This window comes from Molossus molossus, unplaced genomic scaffold, assembly GCF_014108415.1.
Source record: "Molossus molossus isolate mMolMol1 unplaced genomic scaffold, mMolMol1.p scaffold_m16_p_8, whole genome shotgun sequence".
NCBI classification, from domain to species: Eukaryota; Metazoa; Chordata; class Mammalia; order Chiroptera; family Molossidae; genus Molossus; species Molossus molossus.
Genome location: NW_023425402.1, coordinates 34829350 through 34846999, shown reverse-complemented (window position 1 = coordinate 34846999; position 17650 = coordinate 34829350). Strand labels below are relative to the sequence as shown.

The window sequence follows — 17650 nt, the reverse complement described above, 5'->3', positions numbered from 1 at the left end:
GAGAATCCCCTTACCCTTGATGTCTGCTCTTAGTAACTTCCCATTTACTGGCTCATCACTCCCTGGGTTGGCTATAAATCCCACTTGTTCTGGTTGTATTCAGGGTTAAGAGCAGTCTCTTTTCCTTATTGCAATACCCCTGTAGCAATTATGCTAAGTGAAATTAGCCAATCAGGGAAAGACAAGTATCACATGATCTCTCTTATATGTGGAATCTAATAAACAAAATGAATTGACCAACAAAATAAGTCCCGAGGCATATCTCAGAACAGACTGACATATTTCAGAGGGGAGAAATGAGAAAAGATAAACCAAAAAACTTACATCCTTATATGCATAGCCCATGGATATAGACAATAGTGTGATGAAGGTCTGGGGGCTTAGGGGCTGGGAGGAGGGGAGTAGAGAGGGGGTCACTGGAGGGCATCTATAATATGTCAACAATAAAAACATGTATATATACATATACGTGTGTGTGTGTGTATGTATATATATATATATTTTTACAAATCTTTTGTACCATTTTAATATATTTTCTTTAAAAAAATTAAGATACCTGCCCTTACAGAACTCATGCTTTAAGAGAAGTGTGACTGACAATAAACAAGTCAACAAGCTGAACGTGATAAATGTGAAGGAAGAGAGAATTGTTACTCTAATTGAGGTGGTCGGAAACAGCCTCTGTGTGGAGGTGACATTTGTTGTTTCAAAAGACCCAGCCATGCAATGAGCCTGGGGAAAAGCATGGAGGTAGGGGAACAGCTAGCACAAATCCCCGGGTGAAAGATGTGTCATGCGCATGAAGGTAAGGAGATGGAGATTAAGTCAAGGTTAGGGAGGAGTCATGGCACATGGAGAATTGCAGGACATGGTAAGAAGGATAGGTTTTGTTCTAACTACAGTGGGAAACCACTTATTGTTTTAAGTATGAAAATGACATGATGTGACTATGTTTCAAAAATATATCACTTTGGCTACAAGATGAAAAAAGACTGAAGGTAGCAAGAGCGGAAGCAGAAAAGGGGCCATCACAGCTTTCCAAGCACAAGAGCAGGATGGCTGAGACAGGTGGTGGTGGGAGAGAGGGAGAGAAGTGGTCAAACTGGCACATACTGGAGGGCAGGATTTGCAGATAGGCTGGAGGTGGGGGTGAGGACTGAGACGGAGGCATCAGGGCTGATTTGCACCTGGCTTAAGTAACTGGTGAGGAGGTTGTGCCATTTACTGAGCTGAAAAATTAATTAAAAAGAGGTTTTCTCTCTTTTTACTAGTGTGACACTCTCCTTAAAGAAATAGATAGCTGAGAAAGACACCAAATATCCATCCATTTAGTCAACAAATGTTATTAAAAATCTATAAACAAGCAAGGCTAAACCCTATAATTTTATGAACATATGAATATGAAAGCATTATTTTTTAAAATAGAAGGAAACATTAAACACAATATTCAGGAAAATGGTTAACCCTGGGGTGGGGCATGGGATTACCCTGAGTTCTGGGTAGATCAGTTTTCTAGTTATTCCTATGCGTCATAATCATCACATATGTTACATGTTACAAAGATATTTTTAGGCATAAAATAATACATCTTTTTTTTTTTTTCTCAGAATTTCTGCCTGAAAAACTAACCCTAACTACAACCTCTGGGAAGAAACGTATGCTGATCATTGATTCAGTTAACTATCCTTTGTTCAGTCAGGATGTGGGCAGGGGGAATAACATAAACAATTACAAGTTGATGTGAGCCTTGGCCAGTTTGGCTCAGCGGTTAGAGTGTTGGCCCACAGACTGGAGAGTTCCGGGTTTGGTTCCCGCTAAGGGCATGTATGTCAGTTGCAGTTTGTCCCCTGCCCCGGTTGGGGTCATGTGGGTCGCAACGACTTGATGTGTCTCTCTCACATTGATGTTTCTCTCTCTCCCTTCTTCCCTCAGTCCCTCCTGCTCTATCTGAAGATAAATGCAAAAGTGTCCTTGGGTGAGGATAAAAAAACAAACAAAACAAGTTGATGTGATATTATAGAAATATATAGCAGATGTGAAGGGAGCAGTTCCCAGACATACCTAAGTCTACTGCAGATGGAGTTCAGAAGAATCAGAAAAGGAGTATTATTATTATTATTATTTTTTCTTTTAAATCCTTACCTGGGGATAGTTTTATTGATTTGAGAGAGAAAGAGAGATTTGCTGGTTGCCTCCCGTATGTACCCCAACCGGGGATCAAACTTGCAACCCAGTTATGTGACCTGACCACGAATCAAACCAGCAACCTTTTTGGTATAGGGGATGATGAGGATTATGTTCAATCAGCTGAGCCACTGGGAAGGAGTCACATTTTATGCATAATCTGAGTGAGTTATTTGAGCTTCCCTATAAACCACATATAAATAATAGCTATCTTGAAAGGTGGTTCTGAAAATCACATGTAAAAACACTGAGCACATGGTAGACACTTAATAAGTGCTGATTTTACTTTCAAGTCCAAGTTGAATGGAAAATGAATGGTTCGGTTTTGTGCTCACGTTGATGGATATGTACAACTGTGCTTTAACTCACATACGGATAAAACGCAATCGAGAAGCACCGCATTCGTCAAGCTTCTGCTTCTATGGCCACCGAAGGGGGCCCACGTAACTCATGTCTTCCTGTGACAAAGTACGATGTTTTTAAGGCCATGGCCTCATAACAAGCTCTGAGAAACAAGTCTGTAATGCTTTTCTCGAGTGCAATTTTTCTCCTCATGCCACACTGGTGCTGCTATCGATGGTTATTGAGTGCTAGGGGGAAAAAGACACAGCACCCACTGTAAAGCATGAAGAATCAAAGGGAACAGACTCTGAATTCAAAACTGAATAAGATAGGCATCTATTATCAAGGTTCTCAATAACATTCGTGTATATAAAGATTCTGAAAAGCACAGCAGTTAATTCTACATGTTATGTAGAGACAGGTCCTCATCCAAAGACGAGCGGAAAGCTGAAGGACAATTAGAACCACATTTATAAAAGCAGGTAGACTATGAAATTAATTTTTATTGGAAGATCGACTCATGATATGTAGCATCTTTGAAATTCAGAAGATGATACAAAATAATGTGATTTGTTAAAATTTTTAACCCATCAATTAATTCGTTACCTATCTTGTACTGACCGAATCTTATTCTCTAGCAATGGCACCAGCTGTTGCCAGCTGATAGCTTTGTGATTTCAATATTTTTTAATTCAGTAGTACAGATTGCACTGGTATAAGGAGATTAATGTGATTATTTTAGGAACATCAGATGTTGTAATTCTGATAAGGGATGTTTGAGAGACAATAATAAAGATGCAGAGGAAGCAATGAAACTCAATGACTGAAATCTAGTTTTCTAAGATTATAAAACACCACAAAACAAATGATAAGCTACTTCTATTAGAGATATATGTGTTTTATTTAACACAGTTTCTAAAGATAGCAAATGTTTATATAGCTCTTACTATATGTGAGGCACTGTTCTACGTGCTTTATATATGATAAACCCTGTAATCCTCAAAAAGAGCCTAAGTTAGTGTTATTAATGTTAAGACCCTATTGTATAAATGAAGAAACTGAGTCACAGAGAGCAAAAGTAATGTACCAAGTAGTACGCAGCCAGGCAGTGGCCTAGCTGGGATTTGAGCCCAGGTCGTCTGGCTTCAAAAGTCACATTGTCAGCTTTGTAAGACTTCCTCTCAAGTCTGTTCTAAGATGCCACTGTTGAATGTGCCTCACAGTATGTCACCATCAAAATAATTTAATTATAAACTAGAATGTTTTAAAGCTGAGGTCTTGTATTTTGAAGGCTAAATTCTAGCGATTAAAATTTGTGACAATTTCCATATATGTCTGACATGCATTATTTAAACAATATGTGCTTAGTCCAATATATTCAGTCTAATACCCCAATACCCTGGAGATCAATCCACAATTTACACACACACCAGAGATTTTTTTCCCCTAATGACTAAGATTTGCTACTGGCATTTAATTGGTGAGCGTCAAGGATGCTAAACATTCTGCTCTTGTAAGACAGTCCCATATGGCAAAGCAAATGCCAACAGTATCCCTTTGAGAAAGACCAAACCACTGCTCCCTCCTTTTATTGATTGATTGATTGATTGATTTTTAGAGAGAGTAAAAGGGAGTGGTACAGAGAGATAGAAACATTGATGAGAGAGAACATCGACTGGCTGCATCTTTTATGCCCCCCACTGGAGATGGGGTCCATAACCTGGGCATGTGTCCTGACCAGGAATCAAACCAGCAACCTCTTGGTGCATGGGTCGACGCTCAACCACTGAGCCAAACAAGCTGGGCTGCCTCCTCCACTTTATTTATTTATTTTTTTTAACTCACATTTTTTTTTTTTTTTTTTTTATCCTTACCCAAGGATATTTTCCATTTTTTGTACAGATAGAGTGGGAGGGAGAGAGAGGAAGGAGAGAGAGAGAGAAACATCGACGTGAAGGGACACATCGAGTGGCTGCCACCCGCACGACCAACCAGGGCCGGGGACAAACTGCAACCGAAGTACGTGCCCTTAGCGGGAACCGAACCCGGGTCTCTCCGGACCACAGGCCGACGCTCTAACCGCTGAGCCAAACTGGCCAGGGCCCTCCTCCACTTTAAATAAGGCTTCTACTTTCTGAAGTGAGCTTGCACATTTTGTAGGAAAGCTGGCACAGAAGAAACTATTGAAAGATACATTTACATCAAGATATATGTCATACTCAAGAAGATTATTTTTAAAAAAGGCTTTTGATTCATTTAGTGGGAATATTAAATTCTTCCAATTTTCTATGACTTAGAAAGTAGCTGGAGTGAGACTGCCCACTGAGTTGATTTACTATGCATTCTAACAATATTTCTGAAGTTATAATCCCCATCATGGCTTGACTTCAATTCAAATTGAAATAGCTACGATAATACACTTCATTCCCTAACAACGTGTACCTGTGCTCATTGAAAGTCAGAGACAACTGTCTTTGGTGCTGAATGATCTTAGTTTGCACGGTTAGTTTATTTCAGCATTGCAAAACAGACAGTGACAAGAGTGGCATGATTTATTGGGAAAATAAGACTTTTTAGTTAAACATATGGTTAAAGGCTGATTAACCATTTTCTAAAAGAAAGTTGCTTAATTTCCCAAGCCTTTATTTCTTGATTCTGAAACAGGCTATCAAGCCCATAAAGCTGGGGTGAGAATCAAATTTCAAATTCCTCATGAACACAGTTGATAAACAATAAACCACCACCACCAATGATGGAATAGCAGAGCACTTGATTCTACACTCCCAGTGACGGTAAAGGGGAAAGAGGAGAACTTATATTACCTTTTTTTTTTATTTCTCCTTAGTCATGACTTCTAAATATCTTTGGCAAAATTAAGGAAAGGAAAATAATATCATGTACATATTAATTAAGTAACCAAGGGAGAAAAGTCAGCTAATGTGCTTTGTCATGCTTTATGATGTACCTAATGAGCTCCATTAAACAGTGATGATGCTAAAGAAATAACAGCCTGTGATTGGGGTCATGTGAAGGACACTTCCAAGATCCTCCTCAAAGAGGAAAGGTCCTAGTTCACACCAGGCTGTGGGCTGCCTCCACAGGTTGGTATATTATGATTTGGGACTCAGACAATGGCTGCCAGAGTGTTTGGGCATGCAATGGGCACTCAAATACAAATGTGAATCCATTGATTAATTCTAAAAGGCCAATTCACCTTACTTTCAGACACCACAAAAAACTTTTCCAGATCTCTAAGTTAATGTAAATATATTTCAGGTTCCAACCCCTCAAGTCTCCTTCCAGTTTTACTCAAATATTTGGGACAATCCTTTCTCTATTTCAATTCTGACATTGCAATAAACTTCTATAAAAACATGTGTTTTGCTCATCTATCTCAGAGAACCCACATATATGTAGCTTGGTTATCTTCTGCAACAATATAGTTAATTTCTTTCCACATTTCCTGTTAGATAGCATTGCTCCCATACTGAATGGCCAAAACCCTGGGCTATTTTTGAGTTTTCACTGCAATCACATACCAAATTGTATATATTCTACGTTTGTAATATCCCTTCCATTGCTATGCCCTCTCTTTCATCTCTCCTACCCTAATTTAGGCTCTAATTACTTACATTTTAAACAATCTGAATCATCTCCCAATTTTTAAAATCAAACATTAGCAAGTAATTATTGAGAACTTATTTACTCTACACATTTACTATGTACTAGGAATTTCAAGAAAAGGTCTTTTCTTTCATGAAGTGTATGATAAAAAAAAAAAATACACAAAGGCCCCAATTCCCTGTTTTATAGAACACACTGTGAAACAAATCTTCATTTAACGTAGCTTGGACCACATCTCTCCGTTCCGAGGAGGAAGGACACCCTTCCTCACAGGAGTCCTTTCCCTATCGTGGCACCAGCTGTATTCTTGCCTTAGCCCCCCCACAGCACCTCACATGGAGCAGGAATTCCAGAAACCCGAATGGGTGCTCTAAATTTCATCGTGCTTTTGAAATGTGTAATCTTAATCATCTCTTTGTAGAAAATCATAGTTCTGGGGACTTTAGAATCTATTCACAGTCCATCACTTTGAGAAGTGCTTTTTCTCAGCCAGCGTCCGAACCGGCACATAAACTGGGCCCTGGCTTTCCTCTCCGGAACTTGTACCACTGCACCAGATACCTGCAATGTACAGGGGTCGGAGGCAAATCGAGGTTCCATTTAAATGTGTGGGCCCACAGCTGCGACATTCCGTGCTCGGAGCACCGTAAGGAGGCCGGACAGAGGCAGAGGCCCCTCTAGCTGTAAGTGCTAGTTCCTCTCTGGTATAAAAATGACCTTGAAGTGGGGAGGAAAATGAATGAGGGTCATACTAAAGATGTGAATGAGGCTTATTGGAAAGTAAATAGGAGTAAAGCTGGGCAGTGGGGGTGGGGTCAGGCCTCATGCCCCTGTTAACTACCAGATTCACTCGTGGGATATTTCTCCTGTGGAGGCACCCTCCACTCGGGTGTCCCTCTTACTTTGTCCAAAGGCCCCAAGGATTGCTAATGATCGGCTTCCTTTCTCACGGGAAAGATAGGGCTCGTAACACTTCCGCGGCATCAAGGAATCAAATCTAAGTTTGTTCTTCTTTTATCCATCAAACAAGTAGTGTGGCCCTTCAGAACCTTTCAGAAACGTTTTTATGCAAGTGAAAAAAGAACATTATGGAGAAAAATATCTCCCCATTGTGGACACGTTCCTTGGTTAAGTTAGTGTATCTATAATAAATAATGAGTTTGATGACCTCAAATAAGATTAATCTACATTTCAGAGGAAACCCCAGATTTGGGCTAGCCTTCACATTTTATCATAAGAATGAAAGTAAAGCTCCAGAGGATAAGTGTCCTAAGGGACAGGGGAGGAGACAGTAAGATTAGAGGATGGTACAGGCAAGTGTATCCATGAGGAGCTACAAGCCCCGGAGGGTGAGCAACACAGATACATGTTCCCCTCCTTTCTTCCTTCTCTTTTCATCACTGTGATCCTACCTATACAGAACCCTCAGTAGATGGAGATTTGGGGCAGGATGAAAAGTGAACCCTGGGTGAGAAAACAAGCTACAGCAGAATGTAAGAAGAAAAAAGACAGAGAAAGGAAGCCTAGAAAAAATATAAGCCAGAAACAACAAGGAAGAAAGGGCTGTTAAGGATGACACAGCAGGTTTGACCTACATGGGTCCATGTATACACTACATGGATTGTTTTCAATAAGTACCTGTACTATTTCTGATATGTGGTTGGGAGTCCGTGGATGTGGAGGGCCAGCTGTATGTACTGTTCTATGCCATTTTATACAGAGTACTTGAGCATCTGCGGATTTTGGTATCCATGGAGGCTGTGTGTGTGTGTGTGTGTGTGTGTGTGTGTGTACGCGCGCGCTCCCTGTAACCAACTAAGTTTTGGGGAAGTTAAAAGTTATATGCAAACTTCTGACTGTGCAAGGTTTGGCACCTCTAATCTCCACATTGTTCAAAGGTCAAATGTATATGAAGTCAAGGAACCAAAGGCAGTAAAATTAAAACCGCTGGGCCTCTACTGAGCCATGTGAAAAATTGTCTTGATTCTTATGGTTGAATCATAACAGCAATAGATAGCCAACATATTTCAGTGGCAAAATGTAAAGACTATTAGAAAAAAGAGAGTTCGACTTACATCTTGTCCATTAATGCCTGCCAGACCTGGGTCTCCTTTTTCTCCTTGTACACCCTAAAAAGAAACAGTTTATACAGTGAAAAATACCATATGTAAGCACCTTTACTAAGAAAAAAACAAAAGAATTACACTGTTTGGGTATTTATAACAACGTGATTACTTTGATAATCCCTTGAAAGAAACATTTATTAAAAAAAAACAATTCTGAGTTCTAGAACCAAAGAGAGGTTTAAGGTTTAAAGCTTCAAACAAAAGCTACATAAAAATAATTAGAGTAGAAATAAAACAAGGATTATTTTTTTGCTTCTGTAAGCAACAAGGAATGTTCTGGAGGGCAATTTGACAATATATATCAAGGGTCTTTCATCTTTTCATTTCATTTGGATCAGTGATTTCACTTCTAAGAATGTATCACAAGGAAATAATCAGAGTTGGAAAAAGAAACACAGGCCAGGTTATATTACTATTGGTGAGTATATAACTAGCAGAGAAATGGTACCCAATGGATCAATCTCTCTCACCCATTAAGTTCTCTTAACCTTGGCATTATTGACAATTCTTTGTTGAGGGCTCTCCTATTCATTGTAGATTGTTTAGCATCATCCCTGGCCTCTACTCACTAGTGGCCAGCAGCCAGCCTCTCCCCTCCACCCTCTACTTCAATCCTAAAAAATGAAAATGTCTCTAGACATTGCCAAATTTCCCATAGAGGGCAAAATTGCCTCCAACTGAGAATTACTAATATGTATTATGAAGATATAGGTAACAGATTTGTAATATAAAATGTTAAACAGATCGAAACAATAAGCTGTAATAAACAACATGGACTTTATTAAAAATAAATGTTCAGTCTTGTATTTAATTCTGGATGGGTTACAGAGCTCACTTAAAAATAAAAAATATTAAAGGGGCAGAAGACAATATAAGTGAACATAGCTCAGAGCTCATGATAAGTAGGATGTCTTCAAGCATGAAACCAACAGAAAAACTTCATAATAGAAAAAATTATATAGTTGACAAGACACTAATGATATATCTGTAAAGCAACAATAAATACTATAAAGTTAACTAAAAGGCAAAATGGGAAAAAGTATATGGTGTCTTACTAGTTAATGCACAGAGTTTTTATTATTTATAAGAAAAAGAATAACATTGCAATTGGTAACTGAGCAAAGGTGCATCAGGTCATTTACTACAAGCCATAATATGAAATGCAGTACGACAATAATATTTTAACTGGTATCAATTCATCCGGTTATATATTGGGACTAGGTAAACTCTAAAGCATCAACATTGTAGAATATACTATTCTTAGGGGGGAAAAAAGCAGTGGGAGTTCTATATCTATATCTATCTATCTATCTATCTATCTATCTATCTATCTATCTATCTATCATCTATCTATCTATCTATCTATCTATCTATCTACCTATTTATCACCTTCAAGCACTGCATACTAAATAAATCCTAAACAAAAGAAAGTTGACAATAGCCAGCTGTTCTTTTTTTCTCCATTGAGAAGAAAATGAGTAAAAACACAGCACTACAGATTTAAGTTAGAATGAAAGAAAATTTATTTTCCATGAGAGGTTGTTGGAGAGTAGATGCATTTAGATTGTTTCTCAGTGTTTGAATAAGTTCAAAAGCAGAAAAGATTAAAAAACAAAACCAACAGAACATTGCTGAAGATTGCTTTGAAAATACAATAAATCATTCTAGACTGACAAAAACTTAAATGCAATCCCAACCAAAGGAAAAAAGGATAAATGGGAATTAGATTACATTTAAGATTTTCCCAATGTCTATTCTTTGATGAAACTAATTTCAAATGCTATATGAAAAGTTAATGTCCTTCCACACAAAACCGAAATGCATTGGTATTTAAATTATTGCATTCAGGTAAGTAGTGAAACCTTTTTATAGAGGTTGAATTAATCCTTCATTATCCACATGCAGGTAGTTACGAGCATTATTAATTTTCCATAGATACTAGCAATAATATCCCGCTTCTATCCTATATGCCTTACTACATGCCAGACTCTATGCCAAGTGCTTTACATAGTAAGGACTCTTTAATTCTAGCAGTAATTACGAGTGGGCTTTCTCATCCCCATTTACTGATGATAAATGAACAGCTCAGAGGACATATGTAACTTTTACATAGTCAAAGAACTCCTCTTATTATCCCAAGTTATTTGCTCAACTGCTTTGATTTTCTAGGGACTTTTATTCAATCAGTCTAATTTGGACTTCTACTACATGCCCTAGGCTTCCTTCATTTTCAGCTCAAGTTGTAGCGTTCAGTTCCTGTGGGGTCTTAGATGCTGTCAACATTTCACCTGAAGCTCAACTCTCCTTCCTATCTTTTCTCTGCCTCTGGGACTTTTCTGAAGCTGAAGTGTTTGTTCATCCCTAGAAAGGCAGCCTAGAAAGAAGGGGGTGGGGCATATAAGGTCCCTGGAAGCAGTCTTCCACCGAAGGGTACAGGATTTGGTGGATTAATGCATCTGTTTCCTAGCCTGCAGAAACAATTGCAAGGTACGCTCCACATTGTTCCTCAGAGAGACCCCAGCCATTACTCAGTCCTAGTTCCCCACAATTATAATGAGCTAAAAAAAACACCCTTTTATTAGTTTTTCCTTGTTACCTGACTTATTTGCCCCATTCCCTCATATCTGCTTCTTGAGATCCCTCTCAAATAAACTACCTGCCCAAAGCATTGTCTTGAAATTTGTTTCAGGGCAACTCAAGTGAAGATGATGTCCATCAGCCTCCAGTCTCTTCATTTTTATCCATGCTCATGATTTATCCTTCAACTGCTTTCTTATCACTACTCTACACACTCTGGACCTTCTCTGCCTTTCTGATTGTGCCAACCTCAATAAATCCAACTATCCATCTCCTCTCTTGTTCCTAGTCTGCTGAGTTATTCTAGAGAAAATTATATAACTGGGCAGTTAAGCACCATTAAAAATTCATGATCACTAACCTCATTCTAGGTCATTAAACTACTCTACTCCCTTCAAATCCTCAGAATTAGGACTTCAGCTCTTACTCTCAGATGACCATGCTTCCTATAGAGAAAACAGAAGCCATGTAACAAACTTTCCCTTAATGCCTAAAATCTATGAATTTACTTTTATCTATATAATCATTTCCTCTATTTTTTTAATCCTCACCCGAGGATATTTTTTTCATTTATCTTCAGCTAGAGTGGGGGGCGGGGGGGAGAGAGAGAAACATCCACATGAGAGAGACACATTGGTTGGTTGCCTCCTGCACAACCCAGTCAGGGCAGGGGACCGAAACAAAACCTAGGTATGCACCCTTGACCGGAACTGAACCTGAGACTCTTTGGTCCGCGGGCCGATGCTCTAACCACGGAGCCAAACTGGCCAGGGCTCATTTCCTCTATTCTTATGCATGGAAGAATTATTTTATTCTCTGTTTAATGCTTATCCCTCAACCTGTGTTTTCAATCCCATCTTCTTTCTTCTCATGCAATTTATGTTTAAATTTATACCCTTTCCTCTAAATCCTCAACATCCTTCCTCCTACTCACTTCTTTTCCACTACAGTGAAACATGGTGTTGAATCTTCTATTGAAACAAAAACCTCTCACTTGCCTCTCCTGTCAGTTTCTGCTTCATTTGCCTCCTTCCATTTTCAGATGAACATGGAAACAGACTCCTCATACTTCTTGTTTGCATTTCATTACCTCCCACTCACTCCCAGATTGACCTGCTTCTCAAAAACTGCTCATTCCAAGGTCTCAGGTGACCACCATTAAATACCTTTTGGTCTTTTTTCTCAGAGCCATCTGTAGCATTTGATATCTTTTCTTTTGACCAGCACTCTCCAAGCAATACTTGCTTGCTGAGACACTATACTATTTGGTTTTTATTCTACTTTGATTACCACATTTTCTCATTCTCTTTTTTTCCCTCAGTACTTCAAGGATTGCTGGTCCATAGGGATCTGTCCCAGGTTCTTTTTTTAAAATTTATTTATTTATTTTTTTCCATTGAGAGAGAGAGAGAGAGAGAGAGAGAGAGAGAGAGAGAGACATTGATGTGAAAGGGACACATCGAGTGGCTGCCACCCGCACGACCCAACCAGGGCTGGAAACAAACTGCAACTGAGGTACGTGCCCTTAACAGGAACTGAACCCATGTCTCTCTGGACCACAGGCTGACGCTCTAACCACTGAGCAAAACCGGCCAGGGCTGTCCCAGGTTCTTAGGTTTTCCCTTTCAATAGACTTTCCTCGGTATCTTCTCCACTTTTATAATTACAATGACCATCTACATACTAATAAGTCTCAAATTTCTACTTCCAACCTAGATATCCTTTTAATTTTTAATAATTTTAATAAGGCATAATTTATACACTATAACAATGACATGTTTCACATGTATAATTCAATAACTCGAGTACATGTATATCATTGTGCTACCGTCAACACAGGATTCAAACACTTCCATCACCGAGAACGTTCTTTTATGCTCATTTGTAGTCAGTTGCCTATCACATCTACAGCCCAGGCAATTACAGATTTTGTCTGTATATTTTTTGTTTTTTTCCTAGAAATTTCATATAAATAGAATCATACAACATGCAACTTTTTTTGGTCTGGCTTCCTTGATGCAGCATAATGGTTTTGAAGTTTACCATGTTGCATGGATAGGAGATCCTTTCCAATGTCTGAGCAGTGTTCTTTGTGTGGACACATATACCACATTTTGTTTATTTACTCACCCATTTCCTATATTTAGCCATTCTAAACAATGCTGCCATGGACACCAGCATACATGTATTTCTGTGGACATGTTTTTTTAATCTCTCCTGGGTAAAGAAACACCTGGGAGTGTAATTGCCAGATCATATAATAAGCACATGTTTAACTTTTTAGGAAACTTCCAAAATTATTTCTGAAGTGCCTGTATCATTTTACATTACCATCATCAGCGTACAAGGGTTTCAAATTTCTACTAATCTTCACCAGCAGTTGGTATTGTCAGTCTTATTTTATTACAGCCACTCTAGTGGGTGCATAGAGACATCTCACTGCAGTTTTAACTTGCATTTTTATTAATGATTAATGATCTTAATGATTAATTTTCATGTGCATATCTTCTCTGATGAAGTGTCCATTCAAATCTTTTGCCCATTTTAAATTAATTTGCCTATCTTATTACTGAATTGTAGAAGAATTTTATATATTATTTATATAAGTTATTTACATTATTTCCCAGATATATGATTTACAAATATTTACTCCCAGAATGTACTTTGGTTTTTTATTTTTGTAATGGTACTTTTAAACTTTAAAATTTTAAAACATATTTATTAAGGTAAAATTGACATACAATAAACTGCACATATATGATGAGCATATCTTGATTAGTTTTGACATATGTATATGCTCATAAAACAACTGCAATCAAATTAACAAACATTTCCATGGTTTTGAAAATGTTTTTGCTTTTGCATTTTCTTAATGACTAATGTTGAGCATTTTTCATGTTTTTATAGAGAGTGTCTGTTCAAATCATTTATTCATTAAAAAATTTTGGAATATTTGTTTAGAATTATTTACATATTTTGATACAAGCCTTTTATGATATATGTAATTTGAAAAAATTTTCTCCCAATGTGACTTGTTTATTCATTCTCTTAGCAGAGTCTTTAAAAAAAACAAAGATTTTAAATTTTGATAAATTCCAATGGATCAACTTTTTCTTTTATGAATTGTCTTTCTAGTGTTGCATCTAAGAACTTATATGTAAATAAATTTAGTTATTTATAAAAATGAATAAATATACATATAATAAATAATGTGACAGATATGAATTGAAATTCTTTTATTAAAAAATAATTATTCCAATAGTTTTGTTGAAAAACTATCCATTACCTAGTGAATTGTCTTTGTACCTCTGTTGAAAGTAAATTGTTCACATATATGCCGTTATTTCTGGACTCTAGTTTTTCCATTGGTCTATTTATCTATCTTTACACTAACACAATACTTTCTTATTATTTTATTGTGATTGTAAATGTTAAAATCAAGTAGTATTAGTCCTTCAGATTTTTTTTCCAGAGCTGTTTTGGTTATACCAGGTCATTTGTATTTCCATATGATTTTTATTTTTATAAGAGAGAAAGGAGAAAATTGTTAAAAAGGCCTGCTATTTCCATTTTCACAGTAGGGAAACTGAGTCTGAGACAAGACTCCCAGCCCACTGCTCTCTTCAGAAAACCCTGCTGACCCCCAAGTGAAGTCCCTATGAAGCTGTTCCATCCAGGACTCCTGACTTTCTAAAGCACCCCCACGACAGTTTTCTTCACTGAGGGGTGGGAGATGATTTTCAGACTTCTTAATACATAGGTACATTCAAATGGATGCCAAATTCATAATGCATCATCTAAAATACAACCTCCTTTGATTTTGCCTTTTTTGATTCTTTCTCTACATCTTTGGTTTAATTTCTGATTAAACCATTTTGCTGGATTTAATGCTCTATCTCTCAAGAGCTTTAATCATGTCTCCAAATAGCTTCCCTTATGACATAGTAGAGGATTAAAGATAAAGTGCAGCAACAGGTTTGATGAGGTTTGACCTAGTGCTGCAGAGAACAGCTCAACTTGCCTCATCCAAGCCAAAGCCTTTCTCCCTGCCTCTCTCTCCACAGGCAGTTCTGTGATCCCTGGGTTCAAATGGGTGATGCTGGAATATAAACTAGCTGAGGGCTGGGTCTGCATTCTCCTTACTCACTGGTTCCTCAATTAATGATTACTGATTGGATGCATAAATTAATAGAATGGATCTTGAAAATCTGATTAAGGAAGGTTATCTTCACTGTCCCTGAAAATTCTATTGATTTAATGGGCTCACAGCATTGGAAGCCGAGATTTCTAGAATGGCATTTAGCTCTGCTATAAAACTCAGAAAATATTCTCTGCCCCCTCCAGCTTTGGGGGCCATTATGGTGATCCAGGGAAACACTATATAAATAAAAACATAAATGTAAGTGTAAGTATATATAATCAAAATTTTCCTTGAATTGAAATTCAATGCAATGTCCCATCAATCCCATTTTAAAGATGAAGAAAGAGGCATGAACATCTAAGTCAAAAGCTCCCCGTGGGCAACTTGCAGGGCAGGTATCCAACTGACAGGCATGGAGCCTCTACTGCCCAAATTTCTTCTAAAAGTAGGTAAACTGCCCATATATGACTTTTATTTAATCATTATTATTTTTTAATCCTCACCCAAGGACATGCTTAGAGAGAGGAAGGGTGAGAAAGAGAGAGAAGCTTTGATGTGAGAAACAGCAATCAGTTGCCTTCCATAAAATCCCTCACTGTGGATCAAACCCACAATCCAGGCATGTGCCTTGACTGAGAATTGAACTGGCAACCTTCTGGTGCACAGAATGATGCTCAACCAACTGAGCTGTTCTGGCTGGAGTAACTTTTAGATCACATTTAATGTAATTTTGATATGGTGGATATCCATGTGAAAAAAACAAAGATCCTACATGAAAATTAACTCAAATAAATTTTAGACTTAAAAGTAAAATTCAAAACTATAAAATTTCGACAACAGAAGAAATCCTTTGTGACATGGATTAGGTAAAGGTTTCTATTTTGTTATTTAATTTCTACATCTCATATCATTTTTATTCCTTTGTTCTTTTTTTACTGCCTTCACCTTATTCAAAAAATATTTTTTGCATGCCATTTTAGTTTTCTCTTAACAGTATTTAGCTTTTTTGAGAGTTTTAAAAAGTATTTGTTCTAGCACTTACAATATGCACCTTTAACTTATCACAATCTATTTCAGCTAATACCGACTTAATTTCAGTGAACTATGGCAAATTTGCTACAATTAAGCTTTATTTCCTCCACCTTTCTGTGTACTAGTATTGTGATATATAGCATATCTATTTGTTGTAAACCTAAGAGTACAATGTTATAGTTTTGCTTTAAAATATGCTTTTAAAGAAGTTAATAGAAAACAAGAGATTATAAACATACACATTTATACACACACACGCATACACATATAGAATCTTTTATATTGACCCATATATCTACAATTTCCAGTACTTTTCCTTCCCTCCTATGCATTCACATTACTGTCTGGTATTATTTATTTTTGGCCTGTAACTTTTTTTGAGTAACTCTTGTAGGTCATGTCTGCTAGTAAAAAATTAATTTTATTTTTTGTTATTTGGAATTCTGTTTATTTTTGCCTTCATCTTTGAAAGGTATTTTCACTGGAAATAAAATTCTTGGTTGACAATTACTTTTTGAATGTCTTTTTTGTTGTTAATCCTCATCAGAGGAAATTTTTCCATTGATTTTTTTGAAAGAGAGAATGGAAGGGAGGAAGGGAGAGTGGGAGGGAGAGAGAGAGAAACATCAATGTAAGAGAGATACATTGGTTGCCTCCCGCATGACTGTGACCGGGACCAGGGATTGAAACTGCAACCTACGTATGTGCCCTTGACCAGAATCGAACCTGCAACCCTTCAGTCTGTAGGCTGACACTCTAACCACTGAACCAAATGGGCCAGGGCTTTGAATGTGTCATTTTTACTGCTTTCTGGTCTCTGTTGTTTCTAAAGAGATATTAGCCATTATTCTTTTTTATCCTCATCCAAAGACATTTTTGCATTTATCTTGAGATACAGCGGAAGGAAGAGAGAGAGAGAAACATCAATGTAAGAGAGACAAATTGAGTGGTTGCCACCCACACGACCCCAGCTGGGGCTGGGGACAAACTGCAACTGAAATATGTGCCCTTACCGGGAACTGAACCTGGGCCTCTCTGGTCCACGGGCTGACACTCTAACCACTGAGCAAAACTGGCCAGGGCTAGCCATTATTCTTATTGTGATTCCATGTACATATTTTCTCTTTGTGCTTTCATGACTTATTGTTTATCTTTGGTTTATCAGCAGTTTGACTATGATGTGTCTAGATGTGGTCCTCTTTGTGCTTATCCTACTTGGGATCCATTGAGTTTCTTGGATCTATAGACTAATATTTTTCATCAAATTTTGGAAGGTTTTGGTTATTTTTTTCTGTCATATTTATCTCTATCCCCTCCTCATGGGACTCCTATTACATAAACTGCCTTCCTTGGGATCACTCCTGTGTCCGAGTAGTTTAGTCATCATCCAAGAGTTTAGACAGAAGTTGTGTTCTAGTACCTAAGTCCAGGAGGCTTCTTACCCTTTTCTGATCAATCTGTGGGTGGGTTAGAGAGTTTATTCAATGTTGCAGACTGTTCTGAAATCTTTTTTTTTTTTTTTTGCTGGGCTTATTTAGATTTCCTCTGCATATGAATATGGTTTCCCAGCCATCCTTTTACCCTGTTAGATTACATATGTATTTTATGTAAAATACATATATAT

The 17650-nt window shown here is 37.5% G+C and overlaps 1 protein-coding gene across 1 annotated transcript in view; it reads right to left on the bottom strand.

Moving 5' to 3' along the window:
- The window catches only part of COL19A1 (collagen type XIX alpha 1 chain), a 325038-nt gene that overhangs the window by 175283 nt on the left and 132105 nt on the right, over positions 1-17650 (bottom strand). The window contains exon 12 of the mRNA XM_036248752.1: positions 8226-8279. Coding sequence (XP_036104645.1) covers positions 8226-8279 — 54 coding nt within the window. The remainder of the gene's footprint in view (positions 1-8225; positions 8280-17650) is intronic.